This window comes from Rhinolophus sinicus, linkage group LG01 (assembly GCF_036562045.2).
Source record: "Rhinolophus sinicus isolate RSC01 linkage group LG01, ASM3656204v1, whole genome shotgun sequence".
In the NCBI taxonomy this organism is placed as follows: Eukaryota; Metazoa; Chordata; class Mammalia; order Chiroptera; family Rhinolophidae; genus Rhinolophus; species Rhinolophus sinicus.
This window is the reverse complement of record NC_133751.1, coordinates 160,327,644-160,341,819: the sequence shown is the minus strand read 5'-3', so window position 1 is coordinate 160,341,819 and position 14,176 is coordinate 160,327,644. Positions and strand designations below refer to the sequence as shown.

General features: G+C 33.4%; 1 protein-coding gene across 2 annotated transcripts in view; it reads left to right on the top strand.

Moving 5' to 3' along the window:
- The window catches only part of LNPK (lunapark, ER junction formation factor), a 69,694-nt gene that overhangs the window by 31,093 nt on the left and 24,425 nt on the right, over positions 1–14,176 (top strand). For both annotated transcript variants that reach the window (XM_074338301.1, XM_074338307.1), the window contains exon 9: positions 12,322–12,534. In XM_074338301.1, the coding sequence (XP_074194402.1) occupies positions 12,322–12,534 (213 nt within the window). The remainder of the gene's footprint in view (positions 1–12,321; positions 12,535–14,176) is intronic.

Sequence of the window (14,176 nt, the reverse complement as noted above, 5' to 3'; positions counted from 1 at the left end):
TGATAATTTGCAGAAATCTGTTGCTGTTACTTTTGAAAAATTCTGTTCTTTTCTCTCTTACTAAAGGTCAGATGTATGATCCCCTTTACTGACATTTTTAAGTATTTATTAATATTTAAGCAGCATAAGTTACTTCAAGAGCTAAACTTAACTTTCCTTAGAAACTTTGAAATCCAAATACATTTTTTCCTTCTAATGTCATATCATAATTATAGAAAAACCATTGCTGGTCTTTCTGTTTTGGATTCCTGTGGTACTGCTTTTAGATATTCTTTTCTGGAAAATTAACATTTAGCTATATATAAATGAATTGTTTATTTAAAAGAATGTACAGGCACCATGCGGAATAAACAAATTATTAAAAAATGGTTTTTGACTATAAGAAGCTTATAACCATTTTTTTTTTAAAATATTTTTTCTGGACTGTGCTATTGTAGTAATCCCAGCTCTTCCAGGTCTATTGTAATTAATTGCTGTTTGGATTTTTTCCTTATTTAAAAAAATTCTAAACTATTTCAACTTTATCCTACTTTTTGAGAATTATAATTTAGTTTTGTTGTTTAAATTAATCCTGTCATATCTCTTTTAGGTTCCCATTATTTTTACAGATGACTTTGTCATACGTTTTATTTATATTTAAGTTCTGTTTCTGTGTGTTTAAAGTTAAGTCTTTTTACTTTGCTTGAACCAACCTTCCTTTCTCCCTCCCTTCCTCCCCCGTTCCCTCTGCCTCCTGTTTCCTTCCCCTTTCCCTCCCTTTCCTTTTCTTTCACCTGTTTCTGAACTTAAATAATAGAAAGGAGAAAAAAGTACTGAAGATGTACGTATGTACATATATGTGGCACTTGAATAGATTTACTCTCCAAATCTAACTGTAAATCTAATTGTGGTGTCCTTATTTTACTAGTTCTCTTGCATGATTGCTGAAAACAGAACTTTGATTTATGTGTAGTAGGTATCATTCTGTTATTTTTTATTACCTACTTGTTAATGAAATATATTACACTGAGATTAATTATAGATTTTGAGAATAGTATTCTTTGATTTGCTTAGATTTAGTAATAAAAGGAGTATAATATTTACTGGGCATGATATTAACCCAACTACCTCTCCCTTTTTAAATAGATTTCGTCTTTTAGAACATTTTTAGATTTACAGAAAAATTGCAAAGCTAGTACAAAGAGTTCCTATATACCCGTATACAAAGCTTCACCTACTATTAACATCTTACATTAACAGAATACATTTGTTAACATTAATGAATATTGACTCACTATTATTAACTTAAAATCCACAGTTTATTCACATTTCCTTAGTTTTTACCTAATGTCCCTTTTCTGTTTCAGAATCCTATCCAGGATACCACATTACATTTAGTTGTCATGTATTCTTAGGCTTCTTTTGGCTGTGCCAGAAAATCAGTGTCATCATTTGATGTGAAGGAATAAATGAACATAAAAAGTAGATATATGTACAAATATACATATATCATTAAATAGAATGATATGGTGCTTGGATGCTTAGCACTTATTCTAGTTCTGTAGAAATCATGGACTGAGAGATGGAAAGATTTTATGTCCTTTCTGGATTAAAAAACAATAAAGTTTGGATTTAATGAAAAATGGAATTTGTCACAGTGTAAATTCCTGAATAGCTTCTATAGGAGAATAAATCTAGTTATTTGGGGATGGTAAAAAAACTAAATTTTTGTTCAAGGTTTAGTTGGTACCATGTTTCCCTGAAAATAAGACCTACCCTGAAAATGAGCCTCAGTTGAGATCATCAGCCAGACAGACGCTTTTAGTACGTTTTGACGATGTTCCAGAAAAAGATGACATGACTGTATTTGAATAAATGTAGATTGTTGTACATGAAAAAATAAGACATCCCCTGAAAATACACTGTAATGCATCTTTTGGAGCAAAAATTAATATAAGACCCTGTCTTATTTTCGGGGAAATATGGTGTATAGGATTAAATTTGACTTCCGTGTTCTAACTTCTGATTTATTTAGGGTTGTTTTTTTTCCTCAATAATGTTTAATGAGTTTGTGGTATCTGCCAGGCATTGTTTTAGGCCCCGGGGACATAGTACCCTGTTTCCCTGAAAATAAGACCTAGCCGGACAGTCAACTCTAATGCATCTTTTGGAGCAAAAATTAATATAAGTCCTGGTATGATATCCAGTATTATATTGTATTATATTATATTATATTATATTATATTATATTATATTATATTATATTATATTATATTATATTATATTATATATTATATTATACCTGGTCTTACAGTAAAATAAGACTGGGTCTTATATTAATTTTTGCTCCAAAAGACGCATTAGAGCTGATTGTCTGGCTAGGTCTTATTTTTGGGGAAACATGGTAGTGAACAAAACAAACAAACAAAAATCTCTCTCTTTTTGTATGTGTGTATATATATAAATTTATCTGTGAAAATAAAGACATGCTGATGAATTGATGAATAGGGAGTGGCTTGAGTGAGGATGGGTTGAAGTTTTAAATAGGGTTGTCAAGGAAGGCCACATTTATAAGTATTTGATCAAAGACATGAAATAAGTGAGAGAATGAGCCCTACTGATATCTGAGGAAAGAACATTCCAGACAGAGGAATCAATAAGTGTAAAGACGAAGTAGAGAGCATGCCCAGACTGCTCTAGAAATAGAAAGGACGCCAGTATGGCTGGACTGGATTGAAGCATGTGGAGAGGAATAGGAGAAGCAGTAAGAGAGGCAACAAAGGATCGTAGAGAGCCTTGTATGTAGAATGTAGACCATAAGAACTTCATTTTTCAATGATTTAAAAAAAATGTTTTACTTTTTTGTTTTGAACAGAGAATTTACATGATCTAAATTATGTTTTAAAAGGCAGCTTACTGTGTTGAGGCTGCAAAGGAAACAAAGGTGGAAGCAGGGAGACGACCTAAGAAGCTGTTGCTATAATCTAGGAAAGCACTGAGGGTGACTTGGACCTTGAGTTAGTCACACTGGAGGTGGTGTAAGAAGTAGTAAGAGCCTGCATATTTTGAAGGTGGAAGATTTCCTGATGGGTTGAATATAGGGTCAGAGAATAAGGAGTAAGAGATGATCTCCAGTATTTTTACCTGAATAACTGGGAAGATAGAGTTGCCATTTATTGAGATGGTAGATATTGCAAGTGGAACACTTTTTGGAGGGGGTTGAGGTGAGGTGGTGAAGAGCAGGATTTGACATGTATATCTGAGATGCCTACTAGATAGACATCCAAGTGGAGATTTTAAGGAAGATTTGAGTATGAGTCTGGCAAACAGGAATTATCTGGGTTGAAGATATAAATTTTGGGTGTCATCAGTATGTGGGTGGTATTAAAACCACAAGACTGGAAATGGTCACCAAGGATGTAAGTGTGGGGAAAGAAAAGGACCAAGGCCACCCTAGGGCACTCGAAAATTAAGATACTGAGAGTAATGAAGAGGAACCAGAAAAAGAAACTGAGTAGTGGTCACTGAGATATGAAGCCCAGAAGAGTGTGGAGTCTGGGATGCTAATTGAAGAGAGTATTTCAAAGTAGTGACAAAAATTAATGCCAAGTAAGTTGAGGGTTGAGAATTCAACACTGATTTTAGCAATGTTGAGGTCCTTGGTGATCTTGAAAAGAAAAGTTTTGGTGGAAGAATGGGGACAAAAATCTGATAAGTGAATTTAAGAAAGTATGGGGATAGAGATGTTGGAGACAATAACGAGAGACAATTCTTTTGATTAAAAAGCTAAAGGGGGGAAGCATTTTCTGTATGAAAAAAATGATAGCATGTTTGTGTGCTACTGGGAATGGCATAGAAGACACAGAATAATTGATGATGGAGGAGAGAGTGGGGACAATTGATGGAGAACTGTCCGTGAGGAGGCATGAAGGGGTGGGGTTTCGGGTACAAATGGAAGAGTTGGCTTTTGATAACTATAGTAAGGAGGGAAGACAGAGATATGGGAAGGTGGTGGGAATTTTCTTCTGGTTTTATCTTTTTTCCCAGTGAGAGTGAGGATGGGGAAGATGGGGTTCTGAAGAGAAGGTATAAAATAATTCTCTAGGAGAGAGAGTAAGTAGATTAGGAAAATGTAGGAAGGCCAGGGGACACTAACATCCACTTAGAGTTAATGGTCATGAATTTAAAGCATGGTTGTGTGTGTTTTCCAGTTGTGTTTAGCTGTATGGGAACAGGCATGGAGTAGGCCGAGAGTTGGTTTTAACCAGAGCTGGGGTTTTGCCTAATGGGTTTGATAAAGTGATAAAGGGGCAGGGAGGTGCAGTTGTATAACAAGGAAGTGATTATAACAATGTATTATGGAATCTAAGATGATCATGAGGTAAATAAGGACATGAGAGGGGGCTGATAAATGGTCAAAAGGTATTGGCAGTATTAATATAGGGGTCTGCAAACTGCAGCCTGCAAATCTGGGCCAACAGCTCTTTTACATGGCTGTTGAAATTATTATGGCTGTTGGTTTTACATTTTTACAGTGTTCTAAGAAATAACAAAGAAGAATGAGAATATGCAACAGAAATTGTATGTGGTCGACAAAGTCTAAAATATTAATGTATGACGCTTTATGAAAAATATTTGCTGACCCCTTTAATAACTAATAATTAATGAATCATAGATCCCCTTGGAGTTGAAAGAATAATAGAGGAAATAAGCTGGAAAGGTAAGTGTTCTTTGAGAGTGGGATACTTGAACTTGAGAGGGATGTACTTATCCTTAATGGCAAGGATATAGGACTAGATAGGACCATAGGAGTGAATGGCTGAAGTAGGGGGGCTGATAAGATTATGAGATGATGACATCCGATAGCTAAAATAAATTCTTAACAGACCCTTCTATATTTGTTTTAAAAGGAAGCTACCTATACATTCTCTTTTACCTTTGTACATAACACTACGTCTCTACTGATAAAATTAGCAAAAGAAAAGTCAATTGTATCCTGCCACAGCTAAATTTGAAATCAATAAGTATTGCAGAAAAAATTAATGGCTCTAGCAAATGGATTTTAACTTCTTATTTAAGTAGGTTTTTAGAGTTTACTCACTTGTGTTCCGTGGGATATATTGAAGATTAAAGTAGAAATCATTAATCTCTTTTGATCTTGATAGCAAATGGGATGGTTTTCTTAGTGCCGAATAGTATTCCATTGTGTATATATACCACAACTTCTTTATCCATTCATCTATCAAAGGACATTTTGGTTGTTTCCATGTCTTGGACACAGTAAACAAAGCTGCAATGAACATTGGAGCACACGTGTCTTTATGTATAAATGTTTTCAGATTTTTGAGGTAGATACCCAGGAGAGGGATTGCTGGGTCATAAGGTAATTCTATTCGTAATTTTTTGAGGAACCTCCACACTGCTTTCCATAACGGCTGCACCAGTCTGCATTACCACCAAGTGTATGAGGATTCCTTTTTCTCCACAGCCTCTCCAACACTTGTTACTATTTGTCTTATTGATGATAGCCATTCTGACTGGGGTGAGGTGATATCTCATTGTGGTTTTTATTTGCATTTCTCTGATGATTAGTGATGTTGAGCATTTTTTCATATGTCTATTTGCCATTTGTATGTCCTCTTTGGAGAAATGTCTCTGCAGGTCCTCTGCCCATTTTTCAATTGGGTTGTTTGTTTTTTTGTTTTGAGTTGTATGAGTTCCTTGTATATTTTGGATATTAGCCCTTTATCGGAGGCACTGTTTGCAAAAATCTTCTCCCATTCAGTTGGTTGCCTCTTTATTTTGTCGATGGTTTCTTTTTCTGTGCAGAAGCTTTTAAGTTTCATGTAGTCCCATTCGTTTATTTTAGCTTTTACTTCAATTGCCTTTGAAGTCAAATTCATAAAATGCTCTTTGAACCCAAGGTCCATAAGTTTAGTACCTATGTTTTCTTCTATGCAGTTTATTGTGTCAGGTCTTATGCTTAAGTCTTTGATCCACTTTGAATTAATTTTGGTACATGGTGACAGCAGTCCAGTTTCATTCTTTTGCACGTGGCTATCCAATTCTCCCAGCCCCATTTCATGAAGAGGCTGTCTTTCCTCCATTGTATGTTTTTAGCTTCTTTGTCAAAAATTATCTGTCCATATTTATGTGGTTTTATTTCTGGGTTCTCAATTCTATTCCATTGGTCTATGCGTCTGTTTTTCTGCCAATACCATGCTGTTTTGATTATTGTAGCCCTGTAGTACAGGCCAAAGTCAGGAAGTGTGATACCTCCAGTATTGTTCTTTTTTCTTAAGATTGCTTTGGCTATTCGGGGTCTTTTGTGGTTCCAAACAAATCTGATGATTTTTTGTTCTATTTCTTTAAAAAATGCCATTGGGATTTTGATGGGGATTGCATTAAATCTGTATATTGCTTTGGGTAGTATGGCCATTTTAACTATGTTGATTCTTCCAATCCATGAGCATGGAATGTCTTTCCATTTGTTTGTGTCTTCTTCAATTTCTTTCAAAAATGTCTTATAGTTTTCAGCATATAGTTCCTTCACATCCTTGGTTAAGTTTATTCCTAGGTATTTTATTCCTTTTGCTGCAATTGCAAAAGGAATTGTTTTTTGTATTTCTTTTTCTGAGATTTCATTATTAGTATATAGGAATGCAATGGACTTTTGTACGTTGATTTTGAAGCCAGCAACTTTACTGTATTTGTTGATTGTTTCTAATAGCTTTTTGGTGGAGTCTTTAGGGTTTTCTATATATAGCATCATGTCATCTGCAAAGAGTGATAATTTAACTTCTTCATTCCCAATTTGGATGCCTTTTATTTCTTTCTCTTGCCTGATTGCTCTGGCAAGGACTTCCAACACTATGTTGAAAAGCAGAGGTGATAGGGGACAGCCCTGTCGTGTTCCTGAATGTAGAGCAAAGGGCTTCAGTTTTTCACCATTAATTATGAGATTAGCTGAGGGCTTGTCATATATGGCCTTTATTATGTTAAGGTATTTTCCTTCTATACCTATTTTATTAAGTGTTTTAATCATAAATGGATGTTGTATCTTGTCAAACGCTTTTTCTGCATCAATTGATATAATCATATGATTTTTGTCCTTTTTTTTTTTAACATGGAGGATGGATTGGAGAGAGCAAGGCTGCAGACATGGAAATCAGTTAGGATACTGTGTTTCCCTGAAAATAAGACCTAGCCGGATAATCAGCTCTAATGCATCTTTTGGAGCAAAAATTAATATAAGACCTAGTCTTATATTATTTTAGATAAGACTTGGTCTTATATTATAGTAAAATAAGACTGGATCTTATATTAATTTTTGCTCCAAAAGGCGCATTAAAGCTGATTGTCCGGCTAGGTCTTATTTTTGGGGAAACACGGTTATCATCCAATATATTCGTAGGTAAGCAATAAAGGCCTGCACTAAAGTTGTGGCAAAGGAGTTGAAAAAGAGATTTAAGAGAATTCAGATTTAAGAGTAGATTGACAAGACTTGATGGCAATCAGATTTGGAAATAGGGGAGTGGGAGGAGGAGTCAGCATATCACTTAGGTTACTTTTGGTTTGGGTTACTGGTTAGATGTTAGTGTTTTAAGCAAGATAAGGAACATGAGAATTGGAGTAATTGTGTAGAAGATACGTAATGCATTTGCTTTTGGAACTGTTGTGTAGGAATTACATCCAGGTGGTGCGGCTTATAGGCAGTTGATTATTTCTTATGGAGCTCAGGAAGAAGGTTGAGACTGTAGATACAGATTAGGAATCATTGGGAAGTATGGGTGACAGTTACTGAAACTATGGAATTGAGTGTAATTGCCCAGGGAGAGAAAACAGTAAGAGGAGCTATGGCAAAACCCTGTAAGGGTAGGTGGAGAAAGAGGAGCCCAGGAAAAAGACAGAAGGAGTGATCAGCGTTAACAACAGAATTAAACTGGCATCTAAAAAAGTTGAAGTGTAGTAGAGCTGGCACCCACTGCTATAGTCTGCAAAGGGTCAGGTAAGTAGAAGACAGATGAGACCATTGCATCTGACAGGTTGCGTAACAGATGAGGGTGGTGGTGTCATAAAAACTGGGATTTGAATCCTGGCTCCATCTTATTTCACTGTGAGACTTTTGGTAAGTTACTTAGCTTCTGAGCTTTTGTTTTTCCTTTTGAAAACTGGGGATAGGAGTTATCTCAAAGATCTAAATATTGATGAAATTAGTAAACTCACATAAAGCGCCTAGAAGAGCAGCTATGCTAATAACAATAATGGTGGTGTAACCAAAGCAGTGGTACTTTCCAGTGGTGGGGGTTACTGTGGTAGCAAAGAAGGACCAAAACCAGATTGTGCTATGTTAAGAAGTGAAATGTTGGGGAAGTTTTTCTTTTTTCAAAAATCTTTGCCTCTATTTGAAGGAAGATGTTATGGAATCATTTCTGTTAATAGAAAGCCACCAACTTATTGAGAAAACAATTTTAGTAGAGAAGTATGGCAGAAGCTGTATTTAAAAGAGGTTAGTGTGAAGAGGATGTGAAGATGTTATGGTGAATGTAGAGTTTAGAATATTTGAAAGTAAGAGACATCAGTGTGTGATCTTTCTTATTTTGGTTATTTAAAGGAATTATATTTGTATAAATTTAAATAATAGAGACCGGAATATAAGTAAATTGAAAAATAGAAACTCTCCTGAAGATGTATTACCACATCTGACGTAACTGCATCTTATAATCATACTTCTAAAGAGCCAAATTCACCCTAAATTTAAGTTTTCACATCTGCATATGTGAGTCATTCATAGGCTTAAAGATTTTTTTTTTCCTCATTACTAAAATTTATTGAAAGTTTTTCTTATGAGGCTTAGAACTGGACACAATAGTTCTGAAAGTCTTTGACTAGTGTTAGGGAAAATATGAGGATTGTGTTTGTAGTACTGCCAACACTTTTTAAAGAAATTTGAAACCTAGAATGAATAAAAGACTTTTAAGTTCTCATAAGAACAGGTGGTATCAGCTAGGATGAAAATGCAGGCCTGCTAACTATTGTATGGTGTTCTTCCTACTACAGCTTAATACCAAAGCAAAGACAAAACCTTCCACCAGTATGTAAAGAAACAGTATTTAAAATCTGATAAATTAAGAGATAATTATTGGTATTATAGCACATTCATCTCAAGAATTATTTAATAACAAGTTAGAGTTATAGATTTAAAGTTTTACATAAATTGTGAAGTTACACATTTAAACAAGTTTACAAATAACTTTAGGAAAACATTTAACTTGTAAATTCATATCTATTTTATTTTAATTGATTTAGAAATTCTAGGTTGCTTGGTTTTTGATTTATTATAATCTCTGCAACCTTTAGATGTATACTACTTATATTGGTTATTGCTCATTAAGTACTTTTTCTGTGTTCTGGCTAATCTCTTTGCACTGATGGTCTCATTTAATCTTACCATAAGAGGTAAATATTCACATTTTAAGGAGCCTGAACTTAGAGATGTTATTAACTTGGAAAAGGCTATATGCACATCTAATAAACAGGATGGAGCTAAAATTTAAATTAAGACACTTTAATCCCAGAGTCTTTGCTTTAGCAATCATCCTGTTATCATTATTTAAACTTTTCTACCTTTTGTTTATCGTGGTATTGTAGTTTTTAATCTTATTTTGATTTTATTTGCTTAATTTTGAATTTGAAAATATAGACATGTCCTCATATTCAGTGAGAGTGATTTTTATCAAATCATTGACTGGTCATTGATAAGTATGTTAGAACATCCTCAGGTCAAGAATTGACCTTATGGAACATTCCTTATGATACTTTACCAGATTGATGTGGGTAAATCTTTTTTGGGGGGTGCTATTTTACATTTAAGTGTAGGAAATGTTGAATATAACCAATATGACTACTTTGTTGAGTACTAGAAACTTTTTGGAGTAATTATAGTACAAGGCATTTGTGAATGGCAAGCTGACTTAAAGTTGAGAAATCTTAGATATTTTAAATTGAGATTAACAAAATACTCATATTTCGTAACACTTTAGCAAATATAGATTTAGACTATATCATTAGCTATTTTTAACTATTGATATTGTAACTCTTTGTTACTTGCTTTTCCTTTGAAAACGATGGAACTGTATTTTTCCCTTTACTGACTCTAATATTTCTCCCCCTCTGTCTGCCTAAATTGCAACTTAGACGTTATTAAGCCAAGTCTCTCTTATGGAATGCCAGACCTCATGTTCCTTGCTTACTAGTTATTCGTAGACCTCACCTTTCAGTAGCACATGAAGAGTGGTAAAAGTGTGCTTTGGTTAATTTTCGCAGAGTATATGCACATTCAGAAGAAGCAGTCTCGTCTTTGTTCAAGAAGTAGAAGGATAATAGATACTTTTAATGTACTCTAATAAAGGTTAAACTTTCATTTACATATCTAATAAAGGTTAAACATTTCATTTATCTGTAATAAACAACTATGTTACTAGTTTATGGAAAAAACTTTCATTTATCTGGAAGAAAATGTCATTTTTTTGAGTTACGTTTTACCTGAAAATCTGCAAAAAATGATTTACAATATTTAATGCCTTGTTTTTTAAATTAGTTTTAATGACCTAATCTTAATGATTTCACTGATCTTAGTACCTTTTGAAGCATTTAATGGCTTTCTTAATGTGTAACTACTTTTTAAGGTGTCCCTTGTGATCATTAAGTGACCCGCTAATTTGTAGGAGATATTAGGGTATAATTAGTCCAGGTAAAATCAGAAATTTTCTATATAAACTGCATGGAAAATAGCCAAATATAGACAGTTTCATTTATGCATTTATATGTGATGACATGCTTGTAATTATTGCAGTGGTTAGATTAGAGACTACAGTAAGAATCAGTGGAAAGTTAGTTCGTCCCAGTCATTATAATTAACTAGTCATTTGAAAATACTTAGTTGTGTGAAAACACTGTCCTCTGAAATAGGTATTCAATAAATGTGAGCTATCAATTTATAGATATTATCTTATTTAATCCTCATAACAATTCTATGAGTTAAGAATAGTATTACCCTAATTTTATAGATAAAGAAACAGGCTTAGTGAAGTTAATCCATTTAAGGAAATGTAGCAACAGCCAGGATTCTAACCACACTTTTCTGACCACAGGGCCCAGGTTCTTAACTAGTAGACTAGATTGTGGTAAACTGAAATCTGATGCTGAAGCTGTATTTTTGATTGCAATGAACTTTTCACGAAAATCTTTAACTGTGAAATAGAGTCCAAATCTAAAGTATTTTACTTTTGGAATTATGCATTTTTACCAGTCATGCCTATTAAAATTTAACTTACGTAGTTTCAGCCTACTATTTCAAGATTTGTGGTAATTTAATGTGATGTGTAGAATTAAAAAGCTGTGTTTCTTGAGATCTTACCATCAACATTCAAGTAAAGTGTTAGTGGGAATTGGGAATGATAGAATTGAATTTTATGTTATTGAGTTAGGAGATCATGAAACTTTCTGTAAAGGGCCAGATAATAAATATAATAAATGGCTTTGAGAGCTATATGGTCTCTGTTGCAACTACTCAACTCTTTTAAAACAGCCATAGACAATATATAAACAAAAGAGCATGATTGTATTTCAGTAAAGCTACAAAAAGAGACGGTAGCCTGGATTTGGCACATTTGCCAACCCTTGTTACAGAAAGTCTTGTTATTTCTGCCACTCAAGATAAGATTTATTTATGGTGATATATTATTTATGCCAAGTGGAAGTTTTCCTTTATTGAATGTATTGCCAAAAACACTTACTAAAAAGATAGCAATAGTGTTAAGGAGATTGGGCATGGTACTTAATACTAAAGAATACTTTTTCAGGATTTCTCTGACTACTTAGAGTAATTACTTCATAAATTATTTGATAATTCCAGAATATACTTATTCACTCATTTCTTAGAGTTATCATTATTTTTATCTTGAAAAACAAATCTGTAACTTTTACTAATTCTGATAAACTTTCTTTATCATAAATTAGGAAGGATTGCTGTAAAAGACATGACACTCAATTAGGTGATGATTTTATTTCATTTGAATTTATTCTGAAGAGTAATATCAGTAGATAGACTGAGATCAAAGCTTGTTGTGTAAATACCTATATGCAGTTGACTTCTGGGATCAGAACTGGAGAACTCTGTTATAGTCAATTTTCAATGTTACATTGTTCTTATTACAAGCAGGTTTGGCCCTACAGATGCCTTCTGGTGGCACAACACTTTATTAGTTTAAGTAAGACTTGTGGTATTGGCTAATGTGGTATATTGGATATTTAATATATACTTTTTATTCTTATTGTCAGAGATTCGTCAGCGAACTGCAGCTCAAAGAAACCTTTCTCCAAAACCAGCAAGCTCTAGCCAGGGTCCTCCCCAACAAGTTCCAGTATCTCCTGGACCACCAAAGGACACTTCAGCCCCTGGTGGACCCCCAGAAAGAACGCTTACTCCAGGCCTATCGTCAAATGTGTTACCAAGACGTCTCGGATCCCCTGCTACTTCAGTGCCTGGAATGGGTAAACAGAGCACTTAATGTTATTTACAGTTTATATTGTTTTCTCTGGTTACCAATAAAACGGGCCATTTTCAGACAGTATGGAAATGGCATTTCATTTGGAAATTGCAAAGCAGTTATCTGATTAAGCAGGAGTTCCATATTCAATTAGCCATAACTCTTTACAGCTGGCACCTTGTGATACTGAAACCTATTTCTTGAGCTCATTTAACTGTTATGGCTTCTTTGTTTAAATGGCAATAAAACTTTGTAGTATTCTGTAGTCAACAGTATAGCATATCTTTTTATATTCAGCTTTAGAGTGGCTCCAGATTTATATAAAATGGGGATAGAAGAGAACACTTTTGGAATATATTCATGCTTTTTGCTAAACCCTTCACATATATTTTTAAACATGACAATTACTTAAGATATTTCAGGAAGAATATTCCTTCATTGTGGTATACAGTACTACTATTGTTAATATGTGCTGGTAAATTGTTCTTTCTTTAACCCAGACAATTAGTATTTACTGACAGATGCTTTAAAGCATAAAGTCCTATTAAATTAACTGCCTTTACTCTATTTCATTTCTTTGGATTCTCTTTTTTTAGCGTGGTAGATCACTAGAATATTGCATTTTTGGAGCATAATAGATTATATTACCCTGTAACTTTCTTTTTGGATGTGATTGGGACTTAGAAATCCACTGCTTTAGCAGATCACATCATTTTATGTAGATTCCCATGTCAGATACTTGAATATGATAGTAAATTATTTTCTTTTAGGGTATTTAATTCTAATTTAGATTACTTTGGTATTTTATGACTAATTATTAACATAATTTATAATGACTTTGAGGCTAGTCAGTAGTTCATATCAGGTATTCAGTTCACTTAACGTGTATGTAATATCAATAAGTAATCTAAATGTTACTATTACAGTAGATTTTTTCCCTGCTCTTCCTTCAAAAACAGCAGCCAAAGATTTTAGAAAACAAGAAAACTATTAATTTATAAACAAATTAAGAAGTCTGGCTACAAATGAAATGTATACAAGTCATAATTTTAAAAATAGTTGAAAAAAACTTTAAAATTTTACGTATAATGATGTCTCTTAAGGCAGCCATATATTTTGTGAAATTGAGAAAAATTAAATAGAAAATTATTCATTTTCCTGTTGTTATCTGACTGATTTGAGATACACACGATTTATAAAATTCTTTGTTGTTTAATGAAATAAACATTTTTGTGAAAATGCATATATTTTATACATTTGTGTATCTAGTTTCAAAGAAACAGAAGTTTAGCAAGTTATATAAATAAAAACTGTATCACACATGTAAGAATAGGATTATAGAAGGAATAATGGCCTACATTTTGTGATCATGTAAATATAACATATTTTACTAAAGTTTTTAAGTAGTTTATCTGTAAAAGACTGTTTGTATTTAAGTTGAACATTGCCAAAAATATGAATGAGTTAAGTGATTTCTTATAGAGAAGATTAATAATTCATTTTTTCATTATGCCATATTTGTGGAAGAGAATCAATTTAATGTGTATTACCACAGGGCTCCCATATGTTTGAAAATTAATAACCAGCAGGTACTTGATAATTTGCCAAGCTGTGTAAAAATGACCAGTATTCCTACAATGATTGCT